Source organism: Pipistrellus hanaki, assembly GCF_964339955.1.
Source record: "Pipistrellus hanaki genome assembly, chromosome: 3".
NCBI lineage: Eukaryota > Metazoa > Chordata > Mammalia > Chiroptera > Vespertilionidae > Pipistrellus > Pipistrellus hanaki.
Window position 1 is genome coordinate 140,461,303 of NC_140505.1, and position 24,536 is coordinate 140,485,838.

The window sequence follows — 24,536 nt, forward strand, 5'->3', positions numbered from 1 at the left end:
GGGGGACCTGGTGCTGGGAGGAGAGGAAGGGGGAGGGATGGGGGTGTGGTGTATATGTGTGTGTGTGTGTGTGGGGGGGGTGGTGAGCTAGCCCAAGCTAATGGCTGGGGCCAGTGTTTCCAAGGTGCGCATTCAGATCTGAAGGTGCCTCTCCCCCCTTCTTCTCTCTTCCTTCCTCTTGGAGAGATACCTGAGCCAGCAGGTCAACTCAGGTTACCTCAACAGGTACACGACCCCCAGGGGCATGAATGCCAGCGAGGGAGAGCAGGCTCCCTGAGCCAAAAGACGGGATCCTAAGGGATCCTGAAGTCTGGGGACTTTGCAGAAGGAACAAGCACATCCTATTCCCCAAATCCTTCAGGCATCAGAGATCTCCATGCCTCTCGCCCCTCCCCCGGTGGGAGGCTGCCCCTGTTCCCTCGGTCCTTCAGGCTCTCTTGCTGCCTGCTGTGGGCAGAGAAGAGGTGGGGTCACTGCACAGACCCAGTGGGGCTGCACTGCCCCTTCAGACACCAGCTCCTGCCTGAGGCACGAAGCCAGGCAATGGCCAGGAGCTTGGCTGGGGGTTCTGCGAGCAGAGGAGACAGTGGGGACAGAGGAGGGGGCAGCTGGTGGACCTCTGGCCGCTGGCTGGGGTGATTCAGGGCGTCTCTTCTTGGGAGGCTGCTCGTCCCAAGGCTGGCGGGGACTGGAGCAGGCCTCTCTCTTGTCCCCATGTACCCTGCCCCACCACCAGAAGTGCCAGCCTGCCATGGGCACCCCCTGGCTCCACCTCACCCCCCCCCCCCACTTCCCCAGGCAGGCTGCCCAGGCCAGGATGTGGATGAGAACTGTCAACAGACACTCTTTAAATATTTACCCACACTCTCTGGGCGGTTTCCCCCATCCCCAAGACAGGGTCCATTCAAGTCAATCCTAATGAATAACCTTAGTTCATCAGCACCTTTCTCTGGCCATTTTTTCCGCGGTGATGTGGGCTGAGCACAGAGAGAAAAGGGAGAGAGCGAGAGGGCTGCAGAGATGTGTGCTGTGTGCATAGAAACGAGCGAGAGGAAGAACGATTTTTCTGGTCCTCTCCCTGTACAGGGTGTGAGGTGGTGACACACAGGGCAGCACTGAGGTACACTGGGGCTATACAGACACCGTACCTGCTACCTCCCACCCGGAAAAACACTAAACCACCATGCCTTGTAGCACCCCTGTCACTCCACAGATACTGTGCACACACATGCACACCCAGGCGCTTAGGAAAACAATACCTGGCGAATACACACGCAGCCTTAGCTCTTTGCGTCACGGACAAATTTGCCACCTATTTTCCGTCCACATCCTGAGCCCTCCACATCCTGAAGGAGGAAGGAGGCAGTAGGAAACCAGATCTTTTCCTTCCCCATCTGGAAGCCAGCTCTGGGCATGGAGGGAGGAATGGCAGTGCAGGGGCGGGTGGTGCTGAGAGAATGAGCCTCCCCACCCCACCCCTCCATTATCTTCATAATTGCTGGGGAAAAGGCCACCCTCAGCCAAATTCTCCAAGGAGATTCACGGGTGCCCAAGCAAGCGATGCTTCCTCTATTCTCTGAATCCAGAGAAAACCACCCCCACCTGAGTCCGGGCTGCCCAGAGCAGGGCCCCTGGGGCAGCGGGAGGGGAGGGTCAGAGGAGGGCTGTGGTCTCCCCGGGGCCCAGGAGAGTGGAGGACAGACAGGGGTGAGCACGCTCCAGCCTGGTTCCAGCCCTGCCTTCGCTGAGCCTGCTCTGCAGCGCTGAGCTGATCGGGCGGGCGGACTCCGGGCTTCCAGCATCTGGATGACCAGGGACTGTCATAAATACTTTCTCCTCCCGGCCTGGGAAGAGGAGGCTGGCAGGCCAGTCTGCTCTGGAGCCTGCACCTTATCTTTTAGAGGGCGGAGGGGATATCTCTACAGTTTATGGTCCGGCGAAATCCCTGCCACACTGCTCTTCTTCCGGGTCTTTGTGTCTTGGAATGCGACTGTCCTGAGTGTGCCGCCACGGTCCCGAACCCCTGGCCGGACTTGGTACCCCCCCCCTTTTTTGGGGGGGGAGGGTCCCTCGCTTTTTCTTCCTTTCTTTCATTTGATTGTTTTGTTTTGTTTTTGTTTTTCTTTTACGCATAACTGGTTGATTTCCCTTTGGGAGCCAGGAAATAAAGAACCACAAGCAGCCATCCTCGCTGGGAAGTCTCTGTCCCTCGCCTCGAGGCCTGCACCACCGCCTTTCTAGGTATCACGGATTTACGTTCGTTCGTCTGGGTCATTCTGCCTTTTTGTGTTAATTACGCGCGCTGCCTGCTCCGTTCTTATCTCCTCCGCAAAGCGATTATTTTCGACACCCGCCCTCCCTCGCCTCCCTCGCGAACCTGCTGTCAGAGCCAGGGCCCATCTCCCGCCACCGCTCACGATTTATTTACACCTCGCAGGTGAGAGGATTGATTTGCTCAGCCAGGAGGGCCGGGCCGGGCAGGGGGCGCGGGGCCTTCTCGCCGCTGCTCCGGGGAGCCGGGCCTCAAATGTCAGCGCGGGCAGGCCGGCCGGGGCGCCGCCGCCGCCTCTAACATTGAACAACAGCGCCACCTCGCGTTCGTTTTCTCCAATGCAGCCCAGCTGGGGGAAAGGCCAAGGGAGAGAGCAAGCAGGTCTCAGGCTTGGCCCTAAGGTGAAAAGGGGGCAGGAAGGAGTTTCCAAATGGGGGAGGAGATAGGGGGGAGGGGGTCCCTGCAAGGGAGTCCCCCCGGGACCGCTTTTCGTTTGTTTTATAGGTTCTCGAGATAAATCTTGTCAAAGGTCTCACGCTATTCTCTCTTTTTGAAACCTTTTCTTCCCGCATTATGAGACACCATGCGAAGGAGCCGCCGCGGCCTTCCCTCATCCCCTCTTCAGGCGCTTTCTGCGCCGGGAACACCTCCGCGCACGCCAACGCACGCACCGAAGCCCCCCCGCAACCACCTGCCCCAGGCTGCACCCTAACTCCTGGCTCTTCTTACCCTGCCGCCGGTCCGCACCGCCTATGCCGCCGCTGCCCGCTGGACTTTGGGGTGGGACTCTGCCTTCTCCCGGCGGTTTGCCCCCGGTTTGTGGCCCATCCCTCTCTCACGCGGGCTCTCCCCACCTCTCCCTCCCAGCCAGTGAGGTCCTGTTCTCCGTGGGCCATAGACAAAACATTCCTATAATCTGATTTCAAAGGAAAGAGTGTCCACCTTATTTAAACCATAAAGCAATTAAGCCCAGACGTCTAGCCAGCTCCGCGCTGCTGTTTTGTTCGGCCCCATTCAGAATCCAGCGCAGGGAGACAAACAGCGCCATAAAAGTGGCATTTCGGTGCTGCGGAAATGTACCTATCCCCTGCCTTTCCGAGTGGAACAACCTTTAGGGTTTTGTGATTCTGACAAAGGCGCAGAGGAGAGGTGGGAGGGAGGATTAGGGCAGGAGGGCGTTTGCTAACCCCTTTCCCCCAGCTTTCGCTTCTTCTCCCCCAGATGTGTGTTGTGTTGTGATGATTTTTTAACTCACAGATTATAATAAATAAAAATGGAATCCAATCCTGACCTGCAGGCGGCTGAGCTGGTACTGAGCAGCGGGCCGGGGCGGGCGGGCCTGCTCTGGATCCCGAGCGCTCTCTCCTCCGGGCCCTGGAGCCCTTCGCCCTGCTTCCTGCCCGCATTCAGGCCGCTCGGGCGGCTGCAGGAAGCAGGCCCCGCTGGCGGACGCGGGGAGGCGAAAGGGCCTTGGAACAGGGGCGGGGTGGAGGCCCCGATAGGCCGCCACGCTCGGGCTGGGAGAGAAGCCTGAATGCCCGCGTCAGGACTCGGGCAGACGGGTGCCTGGTTCCCCAGTGGGTGCAGACCTGAGGCCAGGGTCACAGAGCTGCAAAACGGCCAAAGGGAGGAGGGAGGAAGCAAGAAAAGCGAGCAGTCTACAGGCAAAGCACCTTTCAGAAGGACCAAGGAGACAATCGGTTCTGGAATTGGGAAGGGTGTCTTCTAAGCGGGAAAGGGGAGAGGGTGCTTCGGCTACTGGGAAAACCACACCATCGATCGTTTGCGACTTTTGACTGCCCCGACTCAAAATATCATCAAAACAGAACGTTCACCCCTTCCCACCTTCCTCCAGCCCCCAACATTGGATAGTCTAATGGAAGGAGGGGGTAGGACATTCAAATGATGGGGAGGGGCTGGTCCCTCACCAATCCTGTAAGACAATGCAATGGCCCAGGGAGCTAGCCGCACAAGGCCTGGGGTCCCCAATTATTTTCTTTTATGAGACACCCCAAGAATTCAGAGCAACACCCTGTGCCCTCTCCAGAATGGGCAGCCTGAGATATTAAAGGGCTATATTTCAGGCAGTCTGAGTTTAATAGTTTCCAGATTGGGGGATTTCCGAGAAAGGGGGCGCCCAGGCTGAGGCATACCCTGCAGCTTGGGTCTGCTTCTGATTAGCAGATGAAACTGCCAGTTCTGGGGAGGGCACTCTGGGGTACAGTGCAGCTGACAGCCCCACAAGCCTGTCAGGCACACATCTCTGCATCCTTAAGCCTGGGGTCCTTCCACCGCCAGAGAACATCCTCTGCCTGACTAATCCCTGAGCAGCTTCCCTGGGCCCTGGCCACACTGCCCCCCAGAAATGCTGCAGCTGCACAGCATACCCTCTGCACCCCAAGACCAACACTCAAACGAACCATCCGAGAGACCGAGAATGCATTGAGAAGTAGAAACTAAACCTAATTCTGATTGTATTGGCTTTGCCATCTATCTCCTTCCTTCATCTCCCTCCCTCTCTCCTTCTCTCTCCTCTCTCTCCCCCATTTTCCTCCTTTCATTCTCCACGAAGTCCTCAGTGCCTGTCCTCCCTGAGGCCTGCTGGCCTTCCTCCTCCAAACCGCACACCCTCCCTCCTCAGCCCCCCAGCCATCCCTCTCAGGCAGGAATCCAGCCCGGGCCCTCACCCAGCACCCAACTTTCATCTTCACCTATCTCTTCCCTCCGATCTCCTGTACTCATAAATTATTACAATTAATTACAGCCAGGGAAAGCCATTCATGCCATGCCCCCACCCTCCCCCCTGGACTCCACTGAGCTACCAGGGAACTCCTAGGCAGCGATCAGAGCAGGCACAGACTGTGCCCAGGACTCAGCGGCCTCCACCCCACCCTGGAGCCCTCACCCACCCCACCCCGCCTGGAGAGAAGCAGCAGGCACTTGCCCTCCCGAGGTCAGGAGAGCCCCATCCTGGCTCCGGCCTCCCCCGGAGGGTCTGAGCCCTGGCCTCCTCCACCACAGCGGCCTGGGAGCCACCGGGAGGAGAAATAATGAGAACTGGATGCAGTTGGGTTTTCTGGTTTTTTAAGTGACTTCGATATATTAACACAGAGCTGTTCTACCGTAACAAACAGAAGCACGTAACAGGACGGACGCTGGGGATGATAGGAAACACTGCTATGTACATGCCCGCCTGAGGCACCGGCCTGCGCGCTGGACCCAGCCTGCGGCACCATCCCCGGCCCTCGCCCCGCGGTTCCTGGGCTGGGACTCGTTATTGTGTATGTATGTGTATCTTTTTTTTTTGTACAAAATCTGCACGCAGAGCACCCCAGGCCTGGGGAGAGTAGGCCCGGGCCAAATATGATACAGGAAGAAAAAAAAATAGAAATATAGCGATTCAAGTACTGGCTTCTCTGAAGAAAGGAGAAAAAAAAATCACATTGTGTGTGTCATTTATTTCAGTTGCGCAGGAGAAGAGAAGGCGGCTTCTCTCCCCACCTCCTCATCCTCGCTGGGTAGAACTAACTCTAAAACACCAATTTCTCAACACTGAACCCTCCCAAATTGCAAGAGTTTTCCTTTTCCTTTCCCCCTTTTTTTTCTTTTTTCTTTTTAAGCGGATTGGCTTTTCTCTATCTTGCTCTTTCCTTTCCTTTTTCTTGCTCTCTCCCGCCTGGGCTGGGCTTTTTTGTGGATTTTTTTTGTTGGTTTTTTTTTTTTTTCCCCTTGGCTGTGCCGAGGCAGGCCGGGCAGGGTTTAGGATTGCTCCTTGTCGGTTTTCTCTTTATTCATCTTTTTCATCTTCATCCTCCGGTTTTGAAACCAGATTTTGACCTGCCGCTCGGTGAGGTTGAGAACCCGGGCCACCTCGTACCGACGGTCCCTGGTTAAATACATATTGAAGAGAAACTCCTTCTCCAGTTCCAGCGTCTGGTACTTGGTGTAGGGGCAGCGCTTCTTCCTGGTGGAGCGGGCGTGGATCCAGTTGGCCACGGGGTTGCCTGGAGGGCCAAACACAGGCAGGGGTCAGCGGAGACCCTTTTCCAGCCCAGGAGCCCTGCCACTCCACCCCCAGTCCTAGCCAGGCTATCAAAACCCAATGATTGAACCTGAATTTGGACACTTTTTTTTGGAATTTCCCCTCACTCCTTTTGCATTCTGCCCTCCTCCCCAGCTCCCCCTTCCTTCAGCTTCCTAAAACTATAGGAAATCAAAGCTATCAAAGCCCCAACAGTCTGGTCCTCAGCTTCAAGAGTAGTAACTCGAGAATATCCTCATAAAAAGTCCAAATTCCCAACCGTTTCATAGGCCCATAAATGCTTCTCTCCCTTGTTTTTTTATTTTTATAGTGAGGTCTCTCTCCTCCCCACTTCCCTCCTCCTTTGCCCCCTCCCATCCACCCGGCCCACGACCAAGTCCTGGAGATTGCTGCAGTTCTGCCTCCTGACCCTGAGAGCCCCCCAGTCCCTCACTACCCTCTCCAGCGAGAGCGGTTTGTTGCTCATCTCCGCTCTCTCCGAGTTCAACCCTGCTGAGGCGAATTCTCAGGGTGATGCTGGGCTAGGAAAAGCTCCCCCCTCTCCCCCAGAGAGCTGCTGGCCTTGGAAACAGGCCCCCTGCATGTGAGCGTCCCTGTTTGACTTCCAGGGCCCCCACCCCTCCTGCAGCCCCAGGACAGGCTCTGCAGGAGCCAAGCCTCCAATTTCAGGTTTATGAGAGTCGCTGAGGGCAAGGAGGGAAGGCTCAGAGGGGTATAATTAGGCCCTGGCCCCTCACCGGGCTGGAGGAAAGGATTTCCTGGAGCCCCCCCTGGGACTCCCCCAGACACTTCCTCACACCCAGGGGGCTGCACCCCTCCCCTGCTGCTTCTCTTCTGTCCCCTTTCTCTGGCCCTACAGCTCCCACCTGCCCCTCCCCACCTACCCCTGCCCTTCTCTGCAACACTCAGAAGGCTCCTGTCTCCCTGATTGGAGTGTGTGCATGTGTGTGCATGTGTGTGTGTGTGTGTGTGTGTGTGTGAGTGTGTAATTCTCTAATCTGGGGAGATGTCTCTCCCCACTCCGCATCCCTGACACCCCCATTTTCTACCTTCTCTCCTGCAGAAGACCCTCAGAGGAGGGCTTTCAAGTTTGAGGCTGGGACCCCACTTCTCTCCCCCAACTCCGGAAGTCCTGTCCCTCCAAGTTCCCCCAGACCCTTCCCTCAGTGGTCCTGGGAGAGAAGTCCACAGACCTTGAGTTTTATGAATCTCTAGTGGGGTGAGGACCCCCCCCCCCATCATGCTGGTTGGGAGGTAGGGGTGAATTTTCTCCCTGCCCCTGGTGTCCTCCTCATCTCTGTCCCGTCCCACCTCAAACCATAAAATGCACCTCGCCCCCCACCCCATCCCCTGGCCCTGTCTGCATTTCTTCGAAAGTAACGACTGAGCCAAAGAGCCTGGGGCTGGGGGTGCTGGGGGCGGGGGTCCCTCTCATCCAAACCTGCTCCTGGGGAGCGGGGCCCCCTCAGCCCTACTCCCAACCTGGCTCCTCGGGGAGGGGGCCCCCTTTCAGACCTCCTGCCCCCTGAAAGCTCCCCAAGGTAATTCGCTTTTATGGAGTCCTCGCCCCCCTCGCCCTCGCCCCTCTCCCGCGCTCCCCGCGCCGCCGCCGCGAGGGGCTGTAATCCGGCTCCCCCCGCTCCCCTCCCGCGCCGGTCGTAAAGGAAGATTGCTCCCCACTTACTGGGGTCCAGGTCGGCCTTCTCCTCTTTGTGCTTGCCGCCGGCGAGCGCGTCCGCCTCGGGCGAGGGCAGGGTCTGCGGGGCGCGGTCGCGCAGCTCGCCGGGCGAGCCGTACATGTAGTCCGGGTAGCTGCGGCCGTCGCCCGGGCCGCAGTCGGCGCGGCGGCCGGGGTAGGCGTCCGGCTTGAGGGCGTAGGGGCGGCCGCCGGCCGGGAAGCTGGGGAAGGAGACGGCGCCGGACAGCGGCTCGAGCCAAGTCCGCATGTAGCGCGCGTCGGCGCCGAGGTGGGGCTGGGGGCCGTACGGGTGGTACACCACGGACGACTGCGAGGGCACGGGCGCCCACGACGTGCCGAACACGGCGGGCTTGGGCGCGAAGCTGCAGGACGGGAAGTCGCCGCAGTCCGGCACCAAGCCGCTGGGTCTGGCGGCCGCGGGGTGGGCGCCGGTGGCCGGGAACCTGGACGCCAGGAGGTCTTCATTGTCGTGGGAGATGAGCGAGTCCACGTAATAGTTACTGATGGGCCCCGTCGCCGACATCGTAACGGGGTTTTACATACATAAGATTATTGTATGAACTGTATATGTACTTTTTATCTGCTCACAGAACAATCAAGGCAGGTAATTATTTTTCCAGCCTTTTCCCCGCAGCCCATTGGCTCCCCGGCCCCCACGTGATCGTATTTACCCAAAAATACGGCGCGGATCAATGCGCAGGGGCTTTTTTTTTTTTTTTTTCCTCCCTTGCTTTTTTTTTTTTTTTTTTTTTTTTTTTGTACCTTCTCCCACCCCCTTCTCTGCTAGGATCCCCGCGACCTGCGTTTTCCTGGGGGTCCGGAACTCTGGACCCCAGGCGCCCGCCACCCCCTCAGGACAACTCGTCTCTCAGCAGAGAGCCCCTGGCCCATGCCCACCGGGAGCAGAGGGCCCCCGCCCCCGCCCCGGGAGGATTTCTGAATGGGGCGAAAACGCCGGCCCCGGAACCGGGGCTCCCGCACCCCCGGGGCGGAGCTGGGCGCCGCCGCCGGCCACCGCGGCCGCCGAGGTAGGTGGAGGAACTATTTCTTGACGTAATCCGTCTCTGTCGGCCCCGACGCGCCCGCAGTCCCTGCGCGAGCCGAGATCAGCGATTGTCAGTTCGGAACGTGGCTTTTTAAAAATGCGTTTTTAAATAGTGTGCATGTATGTATTTCTTTCAGGAGCAGCGGCAGCCGGAGAGGGAGGGTGGGAGGGGACTGGAGAAGCTGGGGTGGAGGGAGGGAAGGCAGGAGAGAAAGGGGGAGAGTGCCTCTGCCCTGGCCAACTCAGCCCCCCAAAGCTGGGGCAAGGGAAGGTTAGGGAAGGGGGTCCGTGGGTGGGAGGGGTAGGACCTCTGGGCCTCAGACACCTTTAGCATCAGAAATGCTCTCTTTGCTTCGGTACAGATAGGCAAGCACCTCTATTTTAAATTTATTGTCTGTATCTACCTTTTTTTTTTTTTCCTGCCAGCTTGAAGAAGTGGAGGAGAGATCTACACAACTTGAGTGGGGCAGCCCCATCCCATCTTCCTGCTCACCCACCTTTGCCCCCATCCCATCTCTGGGGCACCCTGACCCCCCAAAAAGAAGTCAGCCCCCGGGTTCTGCCTGCACAGAGCCAGGGTGAGAGCGGGCAAGGCAAGGGAGCGACCTCAGTTGTGGGCAAGTAGCTTGTTTTTACGTCCTTCAATAAAATTTTTATGAGGATCATTTGATTGTTCATAAATGTGTCTTTCATTAAATAAAATTGTAGGCTGTTTTTGGAACGGGAAAAAAGCAGCGGAGGGCTGGGAGAAAGCAGTGTCTCTGGGGCCGGACACTGAATTCTGGAGAAGCAGTGTGACTGCAGGGAGGGACAGACACGAGGATTTCCTTCCCCCAATAAGTTGGCTGTTCCCCTCCTGTGTGGGTTTGGGGTTTGGTACCCGGTCCTCTGCTTTCCACGGGACTGTCCCACGGTGGTTTAGCAAAGGTGGCTTTGCACAAGCAGGAAATCCTCAGCATGAGTGCAAAAGAGGGGGCGGGCAGGCTGGCTGGTGGGGGAGCTGAGCAGGTGATGTCCCCAGAGGCAGACGCACCCTAGGCATGGCAGAGCGAGTGTGAAGGAGGGGTGCAGTCTCAGGGTCAGAAGGAACGAGCCCCAGTTTGTGCTGGGTGAGAGAGGCAGGAGTGAGGCTGGGAGGAGGCTCTGGAACAGCAGGGAAGGCGGAAGCTTCCCAGAGCAGAGATGCCTGCCCTTCGTTCCCACTCCTGTCCCCCGGAGTGGGGGCCCAGGCTGGTGTCCTCCTGCACCCAGGTCAACCTGTCTCCTCTGGGGCGGAGAAGGACTGGCGAGGGGTGTCCCAGGGAGTGTAGGCTGCATGTTGGGGGGAGGAGGAAAGTTGAGGGGGGAAGAATAGATGTGAAGTCCAAACACTGACCCCAGCTTTCTAGGCCCCCGTCCCCAGTCCCTGTTCCTCCCCCTTCCCAGTGCTTTCCCTTTCGGCCAAGCGGGGCTGGGATTTCTCCGAAATGGGGGGGCAGGATGTGAGCCGTGCCTAAGGGCTGAGGAGAAGGGACTCGGGGCCTCAGCCTCCTCACCCTGGGCTCTGATTGGATTATCTCCCCCTCCCCCAGACTCAACTGATTTGGAAAAATCCAAATAACAGCAAGAAACAGAGTATCTCTTTGGCCTTGATGGAGTTGGCTTAGCTGTCAATCAAAAATCCTCCCTCACTAGTTCAAGGAAAAGACAAGAGGTCCCAGTGCCCTGCAGAGGCTTTCTCCAAATCCCCAGCGCCGCCAGCACCTCCCCCAGCCCTGCGGCTGGGGACCCTGACCGGCTCTTGGGCGGCTGCTGGCAGACATGTAGCCTTTGGCCGGCCCGGGGCCAGCCTGTGACCAAGAGGACATTAGGGACAGAGCCCGAGAGAGACTGCGCCCGCCCGAGCTAGCCTGAGACCGAACAACTGAAACGTCAGGCCATCGAAAGGAAGGAGGGAAGGAGGGAAGGAAACAGAGGATTGGGCTAAAAAAGAAGGAGCGAGGGGAGAATTAAAGAAACCAGGGGAGGCGAGATGAAAAGAGATGGGAGAGCAGGGGAAGGAAGGCGTGCAGAGAGCAAGACAGAGGAAGGGCGGCGACAGGCAGGATGGGATAGAGAGCTGGCGGAGCAGCCATGGCATTGTGCAGTCGCTTGCTCGCTTGCTTGCCTGCCGGGCCTTTGCCGGCGACAGGCTCCAGGCACAGCGGCCACTTCTGTCCTGACACAAAGGAGGAAGAGGCCTTCTCTCCGGCCCTTCCCAGCGCCGGCTCCTGTGGGCACACCAGGCTCCTGGGATGGCGAACCCCATTCCAGGCGGCTGGGGCTGAGCCATGCTCTAGCCAAGGAGCAAAGAAGACATGATGAAGGAGGTTTCACGCCCTGCTCCTCTGTGGCGTCTCTGCCAGGCCACAGGGCCCAATGGCCCCCATTTCAGCTTTCCTAGAAGAAAGACACCCCTAGGACCCTCTTCTATGGGCCTCTGCTTTTGGGGAGAGCTCTCAGGCTGCAGGCCGATGCCCCTTTCTCTCCTGGCCTGCTTTTCAGCCCTGCCCAGCCGGCAGAGGCAGCAGCGTGGGGCAGCTGAAATCACAGCTGAAGTCCGCCAGCCCCCACTCCCTGCCGCTGTCAATTTCCCCATGAAGCGGAGGGGAGATTGTCACCTTAGTTACAGAGCGTGAACTCAGACCCTCCCTGCTCAGGCACAGACAGAGCTGCGGTCAGGAAGTAGGCCTCGCCCACAGCCCCCTCCCCACCAACACCCCGTTTTGCCTAGGCCTTGCTTGGAGAGGCGGCCTTGGGGTGGGGGTGGGGGGCTGGAAGAGGCGGGGAGCCCCTGAGTTCGCCAGACCCAGGCCCCTGTGCTTCCACAACTGCATATGGCTTGTACCCCATTCTCTGTATCTGGAGGGAGAGTGGCAGGTCAGGGCTCTGAAGCAGATTTTTCAGGCTCCCCCAAATCCAGGCCTCTAGGGATGGGAGCACAAGGATGTGGGGGACACCACGCCGGAGGGGCTTGTCTTCCCAGGTCCAGCTACTCCTCCTGAACCCCCTGGCAGATTCCAGGGCTCCCTTCCACCCCCACCTCTCCCTCCAATTTTCCTCAGCGCCAATGGGGGAGAAACTCAGGAGCCTGGAGGCCACTGGGAATCCCTGTTGCGGAGAGGGTGACCCCAGCTTCAGCTAGCAGCCCTGCGCTCGCTCTGGCTCTCAGAACTCCCCTGCACCCCCAAAAGGCTTCGCTGGGCACCGGAAAGCCCCCTGTGGGGGAGGGGCGGCCTTCCTCGATCACCTCGAACCTGGGCAGCTACGCCTGCTGCCAAGCAACTAGCACCACCGTGGGCAGGACTGACAGAGAGAGGCAGACAGGTTAGAGGCTTCCTCTCCCCGCGCACTGCGCCTCCTTTTCAGTGATTTAAATTCCCTCCGGTTCAATCCACACCGTCAAGTTCGGATTAAATTTAAAACAGCCTTTCCCGGTGCCCCCAGCGGGCTATCCCGGCCGCCGCAGGCGGGGAGGCCGCTCCGGGGCTCGTCTGCACCCGCCCGCGCGGAGCAGGCTGTGCTCCATTTGCTTTCATTTTCCGTCTCCCCCCCGAAATGGGCTCAGTCCACCTCTTCGCTGCCCTCTCTCCCTCCCCGCCCCCTCCCCGGGTCCCCTCGACTTTCCCCCCTTCTCTCGCCCGATCCTTCTTTGTTGGGGAAAAACACACCCACACGCAACTCCTCCTCGCCAAGGCCTGCGCTGGAAGGAAGCAGAGGCGGACTCCTCCCGGCCCGCGGCGAGGAGCCCCGCGTCCTGCCCCCACCCCAGGTGGGTACCCGGGCTCCCCGCGCGCCAGGGGCCCGGCCCCTCCGCCCCGCAGGAGCGAACCCCCGGGGCCTGTGAACCTGGCCCTCTCAACGCCACGGCCTGCACGCCCGCCGGCCCCCGCCCCGCCGCCCGCCCGGCGGCAAACGGGGCTATTTCCGGCTCCCCCAGCCGGCCGGCTCCCCGGCCTGGGGAGTGGCTGCAGGGGGAGGGCCCGGGGCCAGGGGTGCACTCTGCCCGGAGCCCCCGTGGCCCTGGCGACTTGTTACCTGATCTTTCTGTGATGTGTGTGTCGCAAGGAAATTTGCAGTGACTTTGGAGCCCAGACTGCGGAAGCGGAGGTGGCGAGAGGAGAGACAATACGGGTACAATTAAGGGGCCAGAGCCGCGAGCCTCTCCCCCGCCCTCCCTGCGCGGCTGGGAGCTGTCTGGCCTCCACCCTCAGGGCGACCCGCGAACCTGGAGCCGGAACTCAGCCCCAGGCGGGGGGACCGGAGGCTCTGGCTTCCAGGAGGCGGGAGCCCAGCTCCCCTGCAACTTGGGGGCGCAGCCGCCAGCCGCACCGAGTCACAGAGGCGGCAATGAATGAAAGTGCACATTCCGACCAATCTCCCCAAACTGGCCAGCCTTCGGAAGGAGAGCCCGGGCTTTGGGACGCCTCCGACAGACAGACAGACAGACACGACAGGCAAACCGCATCTCCAGAGGCAGGCTGGCTCACAGCATGAGTGTGAGCCCGAAATCAAACACAGGTTCCACATTCCCTGAGGCCTCTCTGCCAGGCCCGGGGCGCCGATCTCCCTACCTTCTCTCCCCTCCAGGGCGCTGGACAGGGACCTGGAAGGCTGGGTCCAATCCCGCCTCGGGAAGCGCCTTCGTTACCTGCTCCGCGGCTCCCCACGGCCACAGAGGCAGGGCAGCCGCCTCCCCGCCCGCCCGGGGAGGGAAGCCCCGGCCACCGCCGCCGCCGCCGCCCGCCCTCCTTCCCTCCCTCCCTCCGTCTCGCCCTCCCTCCCTCTCTCCCTCCCTCGCGCGCCGCCGCTCGCGGGCCCTCCCGCGGGCAACCTGTTCTGGACCGGATCCAGGTATCTCCGAAAGAGAGAGGAAAAAGGAAAAGACATTCTTGTGCAAAAGAAAGGAAGAAAGACCTCGTAACCGCATTTATTTTTCATGCTCTGAGCCTGGGCTGGCCTCGGTGCCCAGATCCTGGCCACGGCCCTGCCCCCGCGGAGGTGCGCGGGGCCTGCCGCCGCGCCCACGAGGACCGCCGCGCCCCACGCACCGCGAGCTGCGCGCCGTGGACCGCCGCGACGGCCACCCCAGCACCACTCGGACCTCAAGGTCCTTCCCACAGACTCAATATCCGGTGCCCGGCTCGCCGCGGGCCTCCGCCCGCCCCGGGAGCCAGCTCTGCTCCGCCTGCAGCCAAAGTGCACACGCGATCCACCTAGCCGGTGCTCTCAGACACCCCGCCCAGGCTGGGCGCCCGCCGGGCACCCTGGGGCTCCGGGCTCGCCCCGGGCGACAAACCTCCTCCCGGGCACCGGACCCACACAAAGCCCGGTGCAAGCCCCCGCCGCCGCCGCCCTTCACCTGTTTCCTGCCGAAAAGAGCTGCAGCTCCTCCGCGTCGAGCCGGGCCGGGCCGCGGGCCTCAGCGGAGGGGGCTGGGGATCCAGGGTCCCCGGGAAGCCTCGGAGGATGAAGGGTCCGGGGGGCTGAGCCGGAGCCCCCGCAGCAGCCTCGAGATAGCTCGGAGCCCAAGGCTCTCCTGGGCGAGCTCTCGCCTTCTCCTCCTTCTCCCACAAGTCTTAAACACTCACACGCCGAGAGTTCAGCTCTATAAATCCTGTTCCTCTTTCCCATATCATAATTAAAAAAAACCAGTAGGGGAGGTTTTAACTTTTATTGCGATTTCTGGAGTTGGGCTGCGGAGCATATATTAAGTTTACGCTCGTGCGCTCTCGGCGGGGAGGGCCCTTTAAGAAATAAAAATCCATCTTAATATCCGCAGACAAGAAAGATAATTTTTCCCCTCCTCTTCACGCTGTTTCTTCTGAAGACTCCCTTCCAGCGAAGCGAATAAGTAATCACCACCACCTTAGCCATGATCCATGGCCCCAGGGCCCTCGGGGCAGTCGCTGGCCATCAGACTGGCCCTCACCTTGGCCCTAGGAGAACTCACCCCATTCAACCAGGATTCTTTTGGGGTGGGCACTCAGACCCATGGCTCCGTGACCAGCCCCCATAAGCTCTGGGGCTCTGAAACAGAGATGGAGGCAGAGGGACCCAAAGCCCAGAAGCCCTTCATTGGTGAATTTCGGCCCATCGGGGACCCAGTCCCCAAGGCAGGCACCCCAGCACCCGCCTTTGCTGGGGACCGGTTTCATTCCCACTGCCCGGGGGCTTCTGGCAACCTGAAAATTCAGAGACTGCTGGGGGACTCCCAAACAGGGGGTCTCCCGGCCTGCCTCGAACCAGCTGGTCTTCCTCTCTGAAAACCCCCTAGTCCCTGAGAGCCATAGAGAGATTTGAGCACCTTCATCTAAGGGAAGATATATTTTTTTTCTCCCTACAAATGGCTAAGGGACAGATGGAAAGTCAACCTGACAAATTCAGCTGGAGCGAGTGAAGAGAGGCTCTGTGCCCGTTTCGCCCTCTATCCTCTCAGGGTGAAAACAAATCTCTTTGTATAACAGAGAGAAAAATAAATAAGCATGCAGATATATATATATATATATATATATATATATATATATATATATATATATATATGACAGGGATATAGAAACAGAGACCCACACTCATCCAAGGCTACAGATATCTCCTAGCAGACACTTGCAAGAATATGGAACTCCATGTATATGTTTTGTAACGGGGACATGACTTCATTTCTCTGTCTGAAAGTTTATCATGTTTTAATAATCACAATAATTCCAAAGTAAGGAAACCTGTCCTCCTTTTGGCTTTCTCTTGCCCAGTCTGAGAACTGGGGTGTATCTCCCCATTCTCCTGGATTTCCCCCCCACACCCACCCTGCCCATTTTTCTTCACAGACAGAGAAACCTCTTTGGAGAGCTTCTCTCTAGCAACAGGGTCCAGAATTGAGGAACCAAGGGCAAGGGGTGGATGGGAAAGGAGGGGAAGAAGCTTTGCAAAGTTTCACATTGCTCAGATTTCCTCTCACCCCATTCCCTCCCTCCCTTCCCTGGCATCAGCCAACAGCCTTCCCAACAACATGGTGAAGGTGGGCGCTGGCAGCCTCCCTTCACCCACACATTTCCACACAATGCAAAGACCAGCAGCTGCCTGACAGCCACAGACACACAGACCAAGGCCTACGGGGCCACGGACAGCCCGCCCGAGACCAGGGCCAGCTAGGTTCTTGCCCTAATGCTTCCTAGAATGTGTGTGTGTGGAGGGGGTGGGCATTTCTACTTGGACTTGATGCTTTCCTCTAACCTACTAACACCCTAAGTATGCCCTTCTCCTGGGCATGGAGCCATAGAGCGGGAGGGAAGGTGACTGAGCTAGTGCTCAGAGATCCCCAATTGTTGGGACCCCCCCCCCAGGCACCCCACTTTTCTAAGGGGAAGCTTCAGCCCCAGCCTTCTGGAGGCATAGCTTTTCCTTGGAGGTGGCAGGTGAGAGGAACGAACCCTTCCAGAGACTCCCTTCTCTTTCTGTGCTCTCCTCTCTCCGAATGACCCTGCCCTACCCTGGCTGGCCTGCCAGACCACCTCTCACTCAAATTCCTCAATTTCCTTGGAATTGACTAGACCGTCTTTGTCTGTCTCTGTCAGCTGAGACCAAGAAACAATAGCTGCAGGGGAAACTCCTCTCCCTGAGCCCCAGGGATTGGGACAGGCTGAGGAGCAGAGAGTGGAAAGTGGGGTTTTCAGGCTTGCCTGGCCTGGCCCCACTCACAGCGTGCCCTCCTCAGTCTGTATCCAATGTGCCCTACCTGCCAGGGGGCTTGGGGCAGGCCCACAGGGGAGGGACGGAGCCGGATAGGTGGGTTGGGGCCCTCGACGAAAACCGACTGATGTAACTCAGGCAGTTTCTTGTTGCCGAGTTCAAAACTCAATCCCAACAACATGAAACTACCTAAGCCACAGATCAGCTGAGCGAGCAGGGCGGGAGATTCAGCTTTGCATCTATCGGGAGGAGAAGGGAAGGGGGTTGGGGAGGGAAGAAATTCAGCCCCGTCCCCCTTTCCGCCCCCACAGCCTCCCTAAAGGCTAGGGAGTAGACTTTGGGTGGCTGGGTGGGTAGGGGTCTGACTGCCTCATCAGCTTCTGGCTCAAGCAAATCGTTCAGGGAAACTCTGAGGAAATGGGACCTCCAGCCGCCAACACCCCCCTCCAGCACCAGCCCCGCAGCAGACCTATTCCCCTGCCTCTGGCCCTGGCCCTGGGGAAGCCCAAGTGTCCTTCCCCTCTGGAGCTGGGTCTCCTGTCCTGTCCACCGGGCTCTTCCGCACTCTCCTCCTCGATTCCCTCTGATCCTCTCTCCCTCTCAGCTCAGCTCCGGCTTCCCTGCATCTGCGGGTAGCCGAACCACACAGCCCGTGCTCCAGCGCCTCTTCCAACCAGGCCACTTGCCTGGCAAAGCCCCATGGTGAGGGAGTGTGGGGACCGAGAGCTTGGCTAAGGCTCACATCCAAACCGGCAGAAAGCAGAAAAACCTAAGCTTCAAGCTCCAACCCTCTCCAGCCCGCCCTCCCTCTGCTCCCCTCAGCAGACAGCCAGACCGAGCGACATCCAGACCCATGTGTCAGCCTCGAGGCAACCCTAAGTGCCAGCGGCAGAGACGGAAGCCAAAACCTACCCATGTACCCCTTTAACCACTGACCCCCTCAGCAACAGGCCGAGGAGGGGCGGGAAGGGAGCTCACGGCCACTGCCCTCCGCTGCCAGCATCATCCACAAGTCCACAAGCCAGCCCCGGGCTCTCGGAAAGCCCGGGCGCCCCGAACTCCTTCCTTCCGGTGCTGCCCGCCGAGCACCGGGCACCTGGCCACGCCGCCGCCCCCGCTCTGCCGCCAAGAGAAGAACAAGAAACCGCTTCTCCTACCTTGTCGCCGCCTCCTCCTGCTGCCTCCGCCGGCGCTTCTGCTGCTGCTGCTGTCGAGGGGAGGGGGGTGGCTGCGCTCCTCGTGTCCCCCTCCAGCGGTTAAGTTTATTCCTCTCTTTGGATAGGTGGGGAGCTCTTGGGGTTCCCCCCGGGCCGCGGTGGGGTGTGCCTGGCCCAGCACCCCAGGCGATCAGATCCGTCTGCTCCTCAAGATTGCAGTTTGCTCTCTGCCTCTTTCCCTCCTCCAGTCACCTTTAAATGCATCTTTTACTGCAGCACCACATTATATTTGCAGATCATAAAATCCACCTCTCGCGCGCACCAAGACCGTCCTGACATTACTGTTTTATGACCTTGACTTATTGTGGTCACCTGGATAATATTTAAATCAACGTTATGGTCTCTCACTTACATTACACCCGCCAGGAGACGTCCTAGAAAGGCTCTAGGAGATGAGTCCAACACAAAACACACACAGCCACACACTCAGCCTCCTCGGGGAGGGGGGTGTCGCAAAGAAAGAAAAAGCACTACATACAAAAACCACCCATTTGAGGATTATGATTCTGGAAATTTATTAGCATTTTTTTTCTCCATTAAGGAAGCTACATGCAAAAGATACAACATACAGAATATCTTTAAATAACACAACTGCCGGACAGGGGCTGGGTGATGCGGGGGGGGGGTGTCTCTGCTTCACTATGCTCTATTTTTTAAATGTTTTGTTCCTCTGGATGGGAATGTTCAGATGTCAGTGGATGGAGGATGTGGGGTGCTGGGAGGATGGAAGAAATGCAGAAAGCAGTACAAATACAAGACTTCAAGCAGATTCTCAGAGCGACTGGGAGGTAAAGGCAGGGAGAGGGGTTTGGTGGAGGCGCTGGGCGCTACGATGAACACACAAACACTAGCCGAACTTCCCAAAACGTCTATTCTAAGGGGGAAATACAGCAAGAAAGGAGCGAATCTGACTGTGCTCTGTGAGATTACAGACCTTCTCTGGTTCATTTTTGTCCTCTTACCCTCCCCCCCCCATTTGTGTGTATTCGACCTTAACTTTGCATAGAGAACAGGATGCTGTGTGTGTGTGTGAGTGCGTGGGTGAGTGAGGGGTTCACACGCACACCAGTCACGCTCCCGCCCTTAGCTATGCAGGCACGCCACACCCAGCCCCCTGCACCCCGTTTCTCATGCGCTAGGTGGACAGCATCTTCACAGCACGAACCACTGGTCCCTCGGAAGGAGAGTCTGAGGTCTTTGCCTTTTTTCGCAGGCGCGTTGTTGCATTTATACTGAGGGAGGGGAAAAAAATATACCACCAGGCACAAAGGGAGGAGGGGCGGGGAGAGGGAGAGAGGGGTGGGGGAGAGGGGAGGAGGAAGGGGAGGCCGAGTGCTCAGGTGAAATTAAAATTGGAAGTCAGTTCCCGGATCCGATTCTCTCGGTTCATTTTCTTGAGTTTCATTCTGCGATTTTGAAACCAGATTTTGACTTGTCTGTCTGTAAGGTTAATGGTCTTGCTAATCTCCAGGCGGCGCTCTCGCGTCAAATACATATTGAACAGAAATTCCTTCTCCAATTCCAGCGTCTGGTGCTTAGTATAGGGGCACCTCTTCTTCCTTCCGCTCTTTGCTGTCAGCCAATTTCCTGTGGTGTTTTCTGCCTTTATCTCCTCTGTTAAAAATAACATTATTTACATAAGTATCCCTGCAGAGGCAACCCCTCCAGAATGCTGCAGCCTTTGCCAGCCTGCTGCGGGCGGGCGGCTGATGGAGCACAGGGCAGCTGCTCCTTCCACAGGCCTGGCTGGTGGGGGCCTCTTGGGCTCGGGGCCCTTAGAATATCTTTGGGGTCTAGATTTCCAGGGGAGAAAGACAGGAGGTTCTTGCCTCGGAAGCATTTATGAAATTTAAATCTGCCCAATCCACCTTGACCTGGCAGGTTCTGAGGACTCCCCACTCCCTCAGCTTGCTGATCCTGCTGGGCACTTGAAACCTCACCAGGCCCTCCCTCCTCTCTGTTCCATTCCAGCTCTGGAAAAATCCAACCAGAAGGAAAAGCATTTTTCCAGGCCCCAGACGGGGGTGGCCGAGTCCATCCTGCTGGGGAGAGCAATTCCCAGAGAGCTTTGACCCCTTTCAACTCAGTGGAGGGCTGTCGCCCCATCCTCTGCAGCCAGTGGCCACTGCAGCTGTCCCGCACCAGACCTCCAGTCCCTGTTCCCACCTGAAGTGCCACCGAATGACACTGTCCCATTTGATCTCCCACTGCCAGCTCTTCCTCTCCTGGCCATTTCCCCCGGGGTGTCAATAGTGAGGCAAGGGAACTTGTACAGGCAGCAGAGGTCAGGGGCAACGGCTCTGGGGCATGCTGCGTGGTCCTCGGACAGCAGCCCTGGCCATAGGACCTGAGGTCAAGGGAGAGAGATGTCCTGAGGAAATGCAGCCTCTTAGAAATCTCCTGCCTGCGTATCTACATAGAGATGGATGCCTGCATGCCTGTGTGTATTCCTGCAAAGCATTCTCCTGCACACATGCAGACATGTTATTTGTATAAGGAGGTACTATAAGTAGAGTGTGTATTTCCCATTATCTTATGGGCAGCTTCTCTCCCTGGACCACGTTCTTGCTGAAATGGACCGGTCTTACTCTTTAAGCAGCAAAAGAGAAAAGGGCTATCTTTTCTAGGGAGAAACCCAGAGACCAGAGATGGGCACCCAGCAAAGGACCCTGCTGTGGCTCTGCACTCTGTCTCCCATATGCCCAAATGGAATTGCCAGCTTCCTGGGTCTTATCTTGTTGGGGGAGTGGGGTGGGGGGCCCAGGGGAACCAGGAGGCACCAGAAGAATGCAAACTTGAGGCTGTAGTTTTTAAAACATCCAAATGCCCTTCCTTCTGCTCCCACCTCTGCACCTGAAGCCTCCAGTGAAATCGTTGGAAGGCTTTTCACCTCTAACTCTGTCCTGTTTATTTTCTTATTGGGTTTGTTGGGGTTTGGGGGAAGGGAAGAAATTACAAATGGTGAAGGCTGGCCAAAAGCCCTCTTGCCTCTGGCCAGGTGGTGACATCAAAATGGGAGAGGGGAGGCACGAAGGGCAGGAGAAAGAGCGGACTGAGAGGGATTAGCTGGGGTGGGACGATTTAGATTTTTTTTTTTGGGGGGGAGGGCAGGAGAGAAAAGGAGCCCACCAGAATGGGGCCAGTTTGAGTCAGGAGGTGAACTTATTAACCTTGACTTTGCTTCTGGTGGGGCCGTAACAGCTTCTCCTATCCTACATATCTGCTCCCCAACCAAGCTCAGGGTCTGAGGAAAAGGTGGACCATTAAACTTTCATGTTGCACAAATGCCACAACGAAGGCTTTGTGGGTGTGGGGGCCTCACTCTCTCCCTCACGCTCACTCCTGAACACACCTGGTCTTCTGGCCAGGGTTTCCATGAGGAAATTTGCCAAGGCCACCTTGGCAGAGGAGACCCGAGGAAGAGAGGCTTAGCCCTTGCCCCCCAAAAGAGTGTGTGTGTGTGTGTGTGTGTGTGTGTGTGAGAGAGAGAGAGAGAGACTGTGAGCAGGCATGCGTGTGTGCGGAGCATGTGAGAGGGGTGTGTGTGTGAGTGTGACACAGGTCTCCAGGCATGCGTGTGCCGCATCCATATACAAAGCACCACAAGATCCAGGCTGCTCAGCTCTTACCAGCCCATCTGCCTCCACACTCAGAGCGCCCCTCTTATATACAGCCCCCAGCACCCGCACCTTGGGGAGCAGCGTTATCCCTCCCCTCCCAGCTGGGCCTTTCTGATGCTTTGGGCTCCAACTTTTTGGGGAGAGTAGGTCTCCTCAGCCTCACTCCCCTGAGGGCCGGACCCATTTGTTTCCTCCACATTCCTCTCCAGGTGTCAGAGAAGGTCCCCAAGGCCTCCAGCTCCTGCAGCAAAAATGAATCTTGAACCCTGAGCTTGAACTCTGACGAAGCTTTCTCTCTCAGACCAAAGTCACAATGCAAACCAACTAAAGCCACACTTCCTTGCCATTCACACAGACATTCCCCAGCCACTCCTTTGTAAGCAGCTATTAGAAACAACGAAAACAAAATTTAACCAGAGAAAAGGAAAAGAAAAAAATTAAAAGGGAGACAAAAACAAAAACAAAAAAAAACCCCAAAACTTACAACAGTCCAAATGCTCCTTTCCAACGCCATACCCAAGCGAGGCGTCTGGGGCAGGGAGGGACACGGCGGGCGGCCTCTCACCTCCACCTCTTCCACCTCTTCCGCTCCAGCCCCGCTGCCCTAGGCCCCGGGCCGTCCCAAAACCGCAGGAGCCCAAACCACACGCACAGAGGAGACACACAAACAACAAACCCGCGCTTCTCAGGAAACAGTTTTCAACTGGGAGAACACAGTCAAGCGCAATCTCCTTTCTCCCCGGTCTTCCTTAGTCCCTGACCCAAGATCGCCATTTTAAGCTTTTTTTTTTTTGCAAGCTTCTGACCTGAGCGGGGGCACCTCAGCCCGCACCGGGACCACAGCGCAGAGCGAGCCCCCCGAACCCAGCACATGCCCGGGAGTGGCCACCCGCCTGGGCAGCCGCAGCCTGCCCGCGGGGCGCGCCATGGCCACGCCGGTCCGGGCGCCACGGCCGCCGCCGGCACCTCCACTTGGCCGCTCACCTTCCCCGCCAAATGCCGCGCCCCCGCCGGGCGCTCCGCTCACAGGAGTCGCAAGCCGGGTCTTATTCCCAGGACCTTCCAGGGCCTCCTCGGCCCAACCTTTTGCCTTTCCCCACCCTCCCCGACCCCGGGCAGGAAGACCAAATAACCGAGCATTCCAGCCGGGCCCCGGCCCAGGCAGGCGGGCGGCCTTACCTTTTGCTTCGTTATCCGAGGTGTCCGGGCTGGAGTCGGCGGCGGGTTTGGCCCGCTCCTTCTCGCTCTCCAACGGGCTGCCTTTGGCGCCCGCCAGGCTCTGCTCGGTCTTGATCTCACTGGGGCTGGGGGTCTGGCTGTCAGACTTGGGGGTCTCGGGGAAACTCACTTTGCCCCCGAGCTGGGGCGACTCCAGATGCTCGGCGGCGCGCGGGTGGAGGCCGGCCCGCTGCTCGAAGGGGGCCTCGAAGTCGTTGGTGCCGGCGGCGCAGTGGGGCGGCTTGTCCAGCGCGGAGGGGTAGCCGGGGCCGGCGCGGTAGTAGCTGGGCACGGGCACCTCGTGCTCCCCGAGGCAGGACTCCTGCAGGGGGTGGGGGTAGAGCGCTGCCTCGGGGCCACTTTTGGCCCGCTTCTCCGCGCTGTACATGCAGCACACATTCTCCTCCTTGACACTAGGTGGGTAGGAGCAGGAGGACAGCGGCCTGCCAACAGGTTGCTCCAGGCGGTAGGCGGCGGCCTTGGGGTCGCCCCAGGAGTCCAGCTGCGAGAGGTAGGACGGGTAGGTGTTGAGGGCGAGGTTGGGGCTGCTGCCCTCGTCCCTCTTGGAGAGCGAGGGCGTGAGCCCGCAGCCCCTCATCACCCCGCAGTTGAAGTCACTCCCCGACTGCATGTACATGCCTGCGCCCCGGCTATAGCGCTCGCCTCCGCCGGGCGCGGCCAAGGGCTCCGCGTACGAGTTGGGAGTTACATTGCGAGGGCATGTCATTTTCAGAGAGAGGGGTTTTTAAGGAGCAATACTACGGCGGAGGAGCTGACATCTTTTTTTCCCCCCATCCGGGAGGGGGGGGCGGTTCGAGGGGGCGGGAAGAGAAAGGAGGGAGGGGGGGAATATCAGCTCCATAATTATCCGCACATTCGGGCCTCACCATGTGACAGCTAGACCAATGGGATTTGAAAATGGCCTTGATGATTCAGACGGCCGTGACGTCAGCGGGGTCAAGTTGTCGGCGGGCGGAGCGCGGAGCGTGGAGTAACAGCGCCACCTAGCAACCACCTCGGGGTAGGGGCGGCCGAGCACTCCGCTGCGAACAAAGGAAGCGCCCGGGGGCGACGGGGGCAGGAGGGAGGTGGAGGGAGCTTGGGCAGGGGTGGGGGGTGGAGGGTGTCTTAGGGAGAACGGGGTTTGTTTACCCGGGAACCAGCCTGTACTCCTGGGGAAGGGGGTGGGAAGGGGGGGAACGCAGGAGAGACGGAGGGAGCAAGGTAACTCGCGGCTCAAAACAGTCAAATTCAAATTAAAAAAGGTCAAGACACCGTTCAGGTACTTCCTCCCCTTCTCTCCTCACCTCCCTTTTCCTCTCCTTGGACTCTCGCCTCGGCTTCTTCCCTTGGGGAGGGACTAGGGTAAGGTTTGGCGGGAGAGGGCTCCAGAGGGGGGGGGTGGGCAGAGAAATGGAGAAAAAGTTAAGGAATCCCAAACAGAACGAAAGTTTCTGCTTTCCTGTATTCTCCTTTGGCCGGCCCGTGCGTGGCCTTGGGGACTGCGAGCTGGGGGACCGCCAGCCACGGAAGTTGATCAAGTTTCAAGTTCCCCTGGGAGTTGGCAGGGAATCTCCAGAGAGGGAGAGGTCAGGGAGGGGGTCCCATCACTTCAGGGCTGCTTGGGCAAAGGAGGTTCGGAGAGCGGATCCGGGGTGCGGAGGAGGAAGCTGGTGGCTGAGACAGGGTCGGACCCAGGAGTGCCGCCTGGGCCTGGCT

General features: G+C 58.5%; 2 protein-coding genes and 1 long non-coding RNA gene across 4 annotated transcripts; 1 reads left to right on the forward strand and 2 right to left on the reverse strand.

Moving 5' to 3' along the window:
- Positions 1-5,283: 5,283 nt before the first annotated feature.
- Positions 5,284-15,330, reverse strand: HOXC9 (homeobox C9). Of its 2 annotated transcripts, none has more exons than XM_084879269.1 (3): positions 13,651-15,330; positions 7,999-8,213; positions 5,284-6,276 (listed from the first exon to the last, which is right to left on the reverse strand). In XM_084879269.1, exons 1-3 carry the CDS (start codon positions 14,004-14,006, stop codon positions 6,032-6,034), a joined length of 816 nt encoding a protein of 271 aa, XP_084735395.1. In that variant the 5' UTR covers positions 14,007-15,330; the 3' UTR covers positions 5,284-6,031. The 2 variants fall into 2 exon arrangements, with proteins under 2 accessions (XP_084735395.1, XP_084735396.1); XM_084879270.1 differs by having other exon boundaries at positions 7,999-9,104; positions 13,651-13,666.
- Positions 9,121-9,723, forward strand: LOC311620152. The gene is made up of 2 exons (XR_014794640.1): positions 9,121-9,178; positions 9,485-9,723. It is a non-coding gene; the product is annotated as an uncharacterized lncRNA (long non-coding RNA).
- A 3,141-nt stretch (positions 15,331-18,471) lies between the features above and the next one.
- HOXC10 (homeobox C10) lies at positions 18,472-23,634 on the reverse strand. Its single transcript, XM_084879981.1, has 2 exons — positions 22,779-23,634; positions 18,472-19,593 (listed from the first exon to the last, which is right to left on the reverse strand). Exons 1-2 carry the CDS (start codon positions 23,542-23,544, stop codon positions 19,316-19,318), a joined length of 1,044 nt encoding a protein of 347 aa, XP_084736107.1. The 5' UTR covers positions 23,545-23,634; the 3' UTR covers positions 18,472-19,315.
- Between the last annotated feature and the right edge of the window lie 902 nt (positions 23,635-24,536).

Excerpts from the sequence above, each read along its gene's own strand:
- HOXC10 (XM_084879981.1), bottom strand. The coding sequence starts at position 23,544 with ATGACATGCCCTCGCAATGTAACTCCCAACTCGTACGCGGAGCCCTTG. Across the intron at positions 19,594-22,778 it reads CTCGGATAACGAAGCAAAAG|AGGAGATAAAGGCAGAAAAC; the intron begins GTAAGGCCGCCC and ends TATTTTTAACAG.
- HOXC9 (XM_084879269.1), bottom strand. The coding sequence starts at position 14,006 with ATGCGGTTACGAGGTCTTTCTTCCTTTCTTTTGCACAAGAATGTCTTT. Across the intron at positions 8,214-13,650 it reads CGCCCTGGAGGGGAGAGAAG|CTTCCCGGCCGGCGGCCGCC; the intron begins GTAGGGAGATCG and ends CTCCTTCCCCAG. Across the intron at positions 6,277-7,998 it reads GAAGGCCGACCTGGACCCCA|GCAACCCCGTGGCCAACTGG; the intron begins GTAAGTGGGGAG and ends TTGGCCCTCCAG.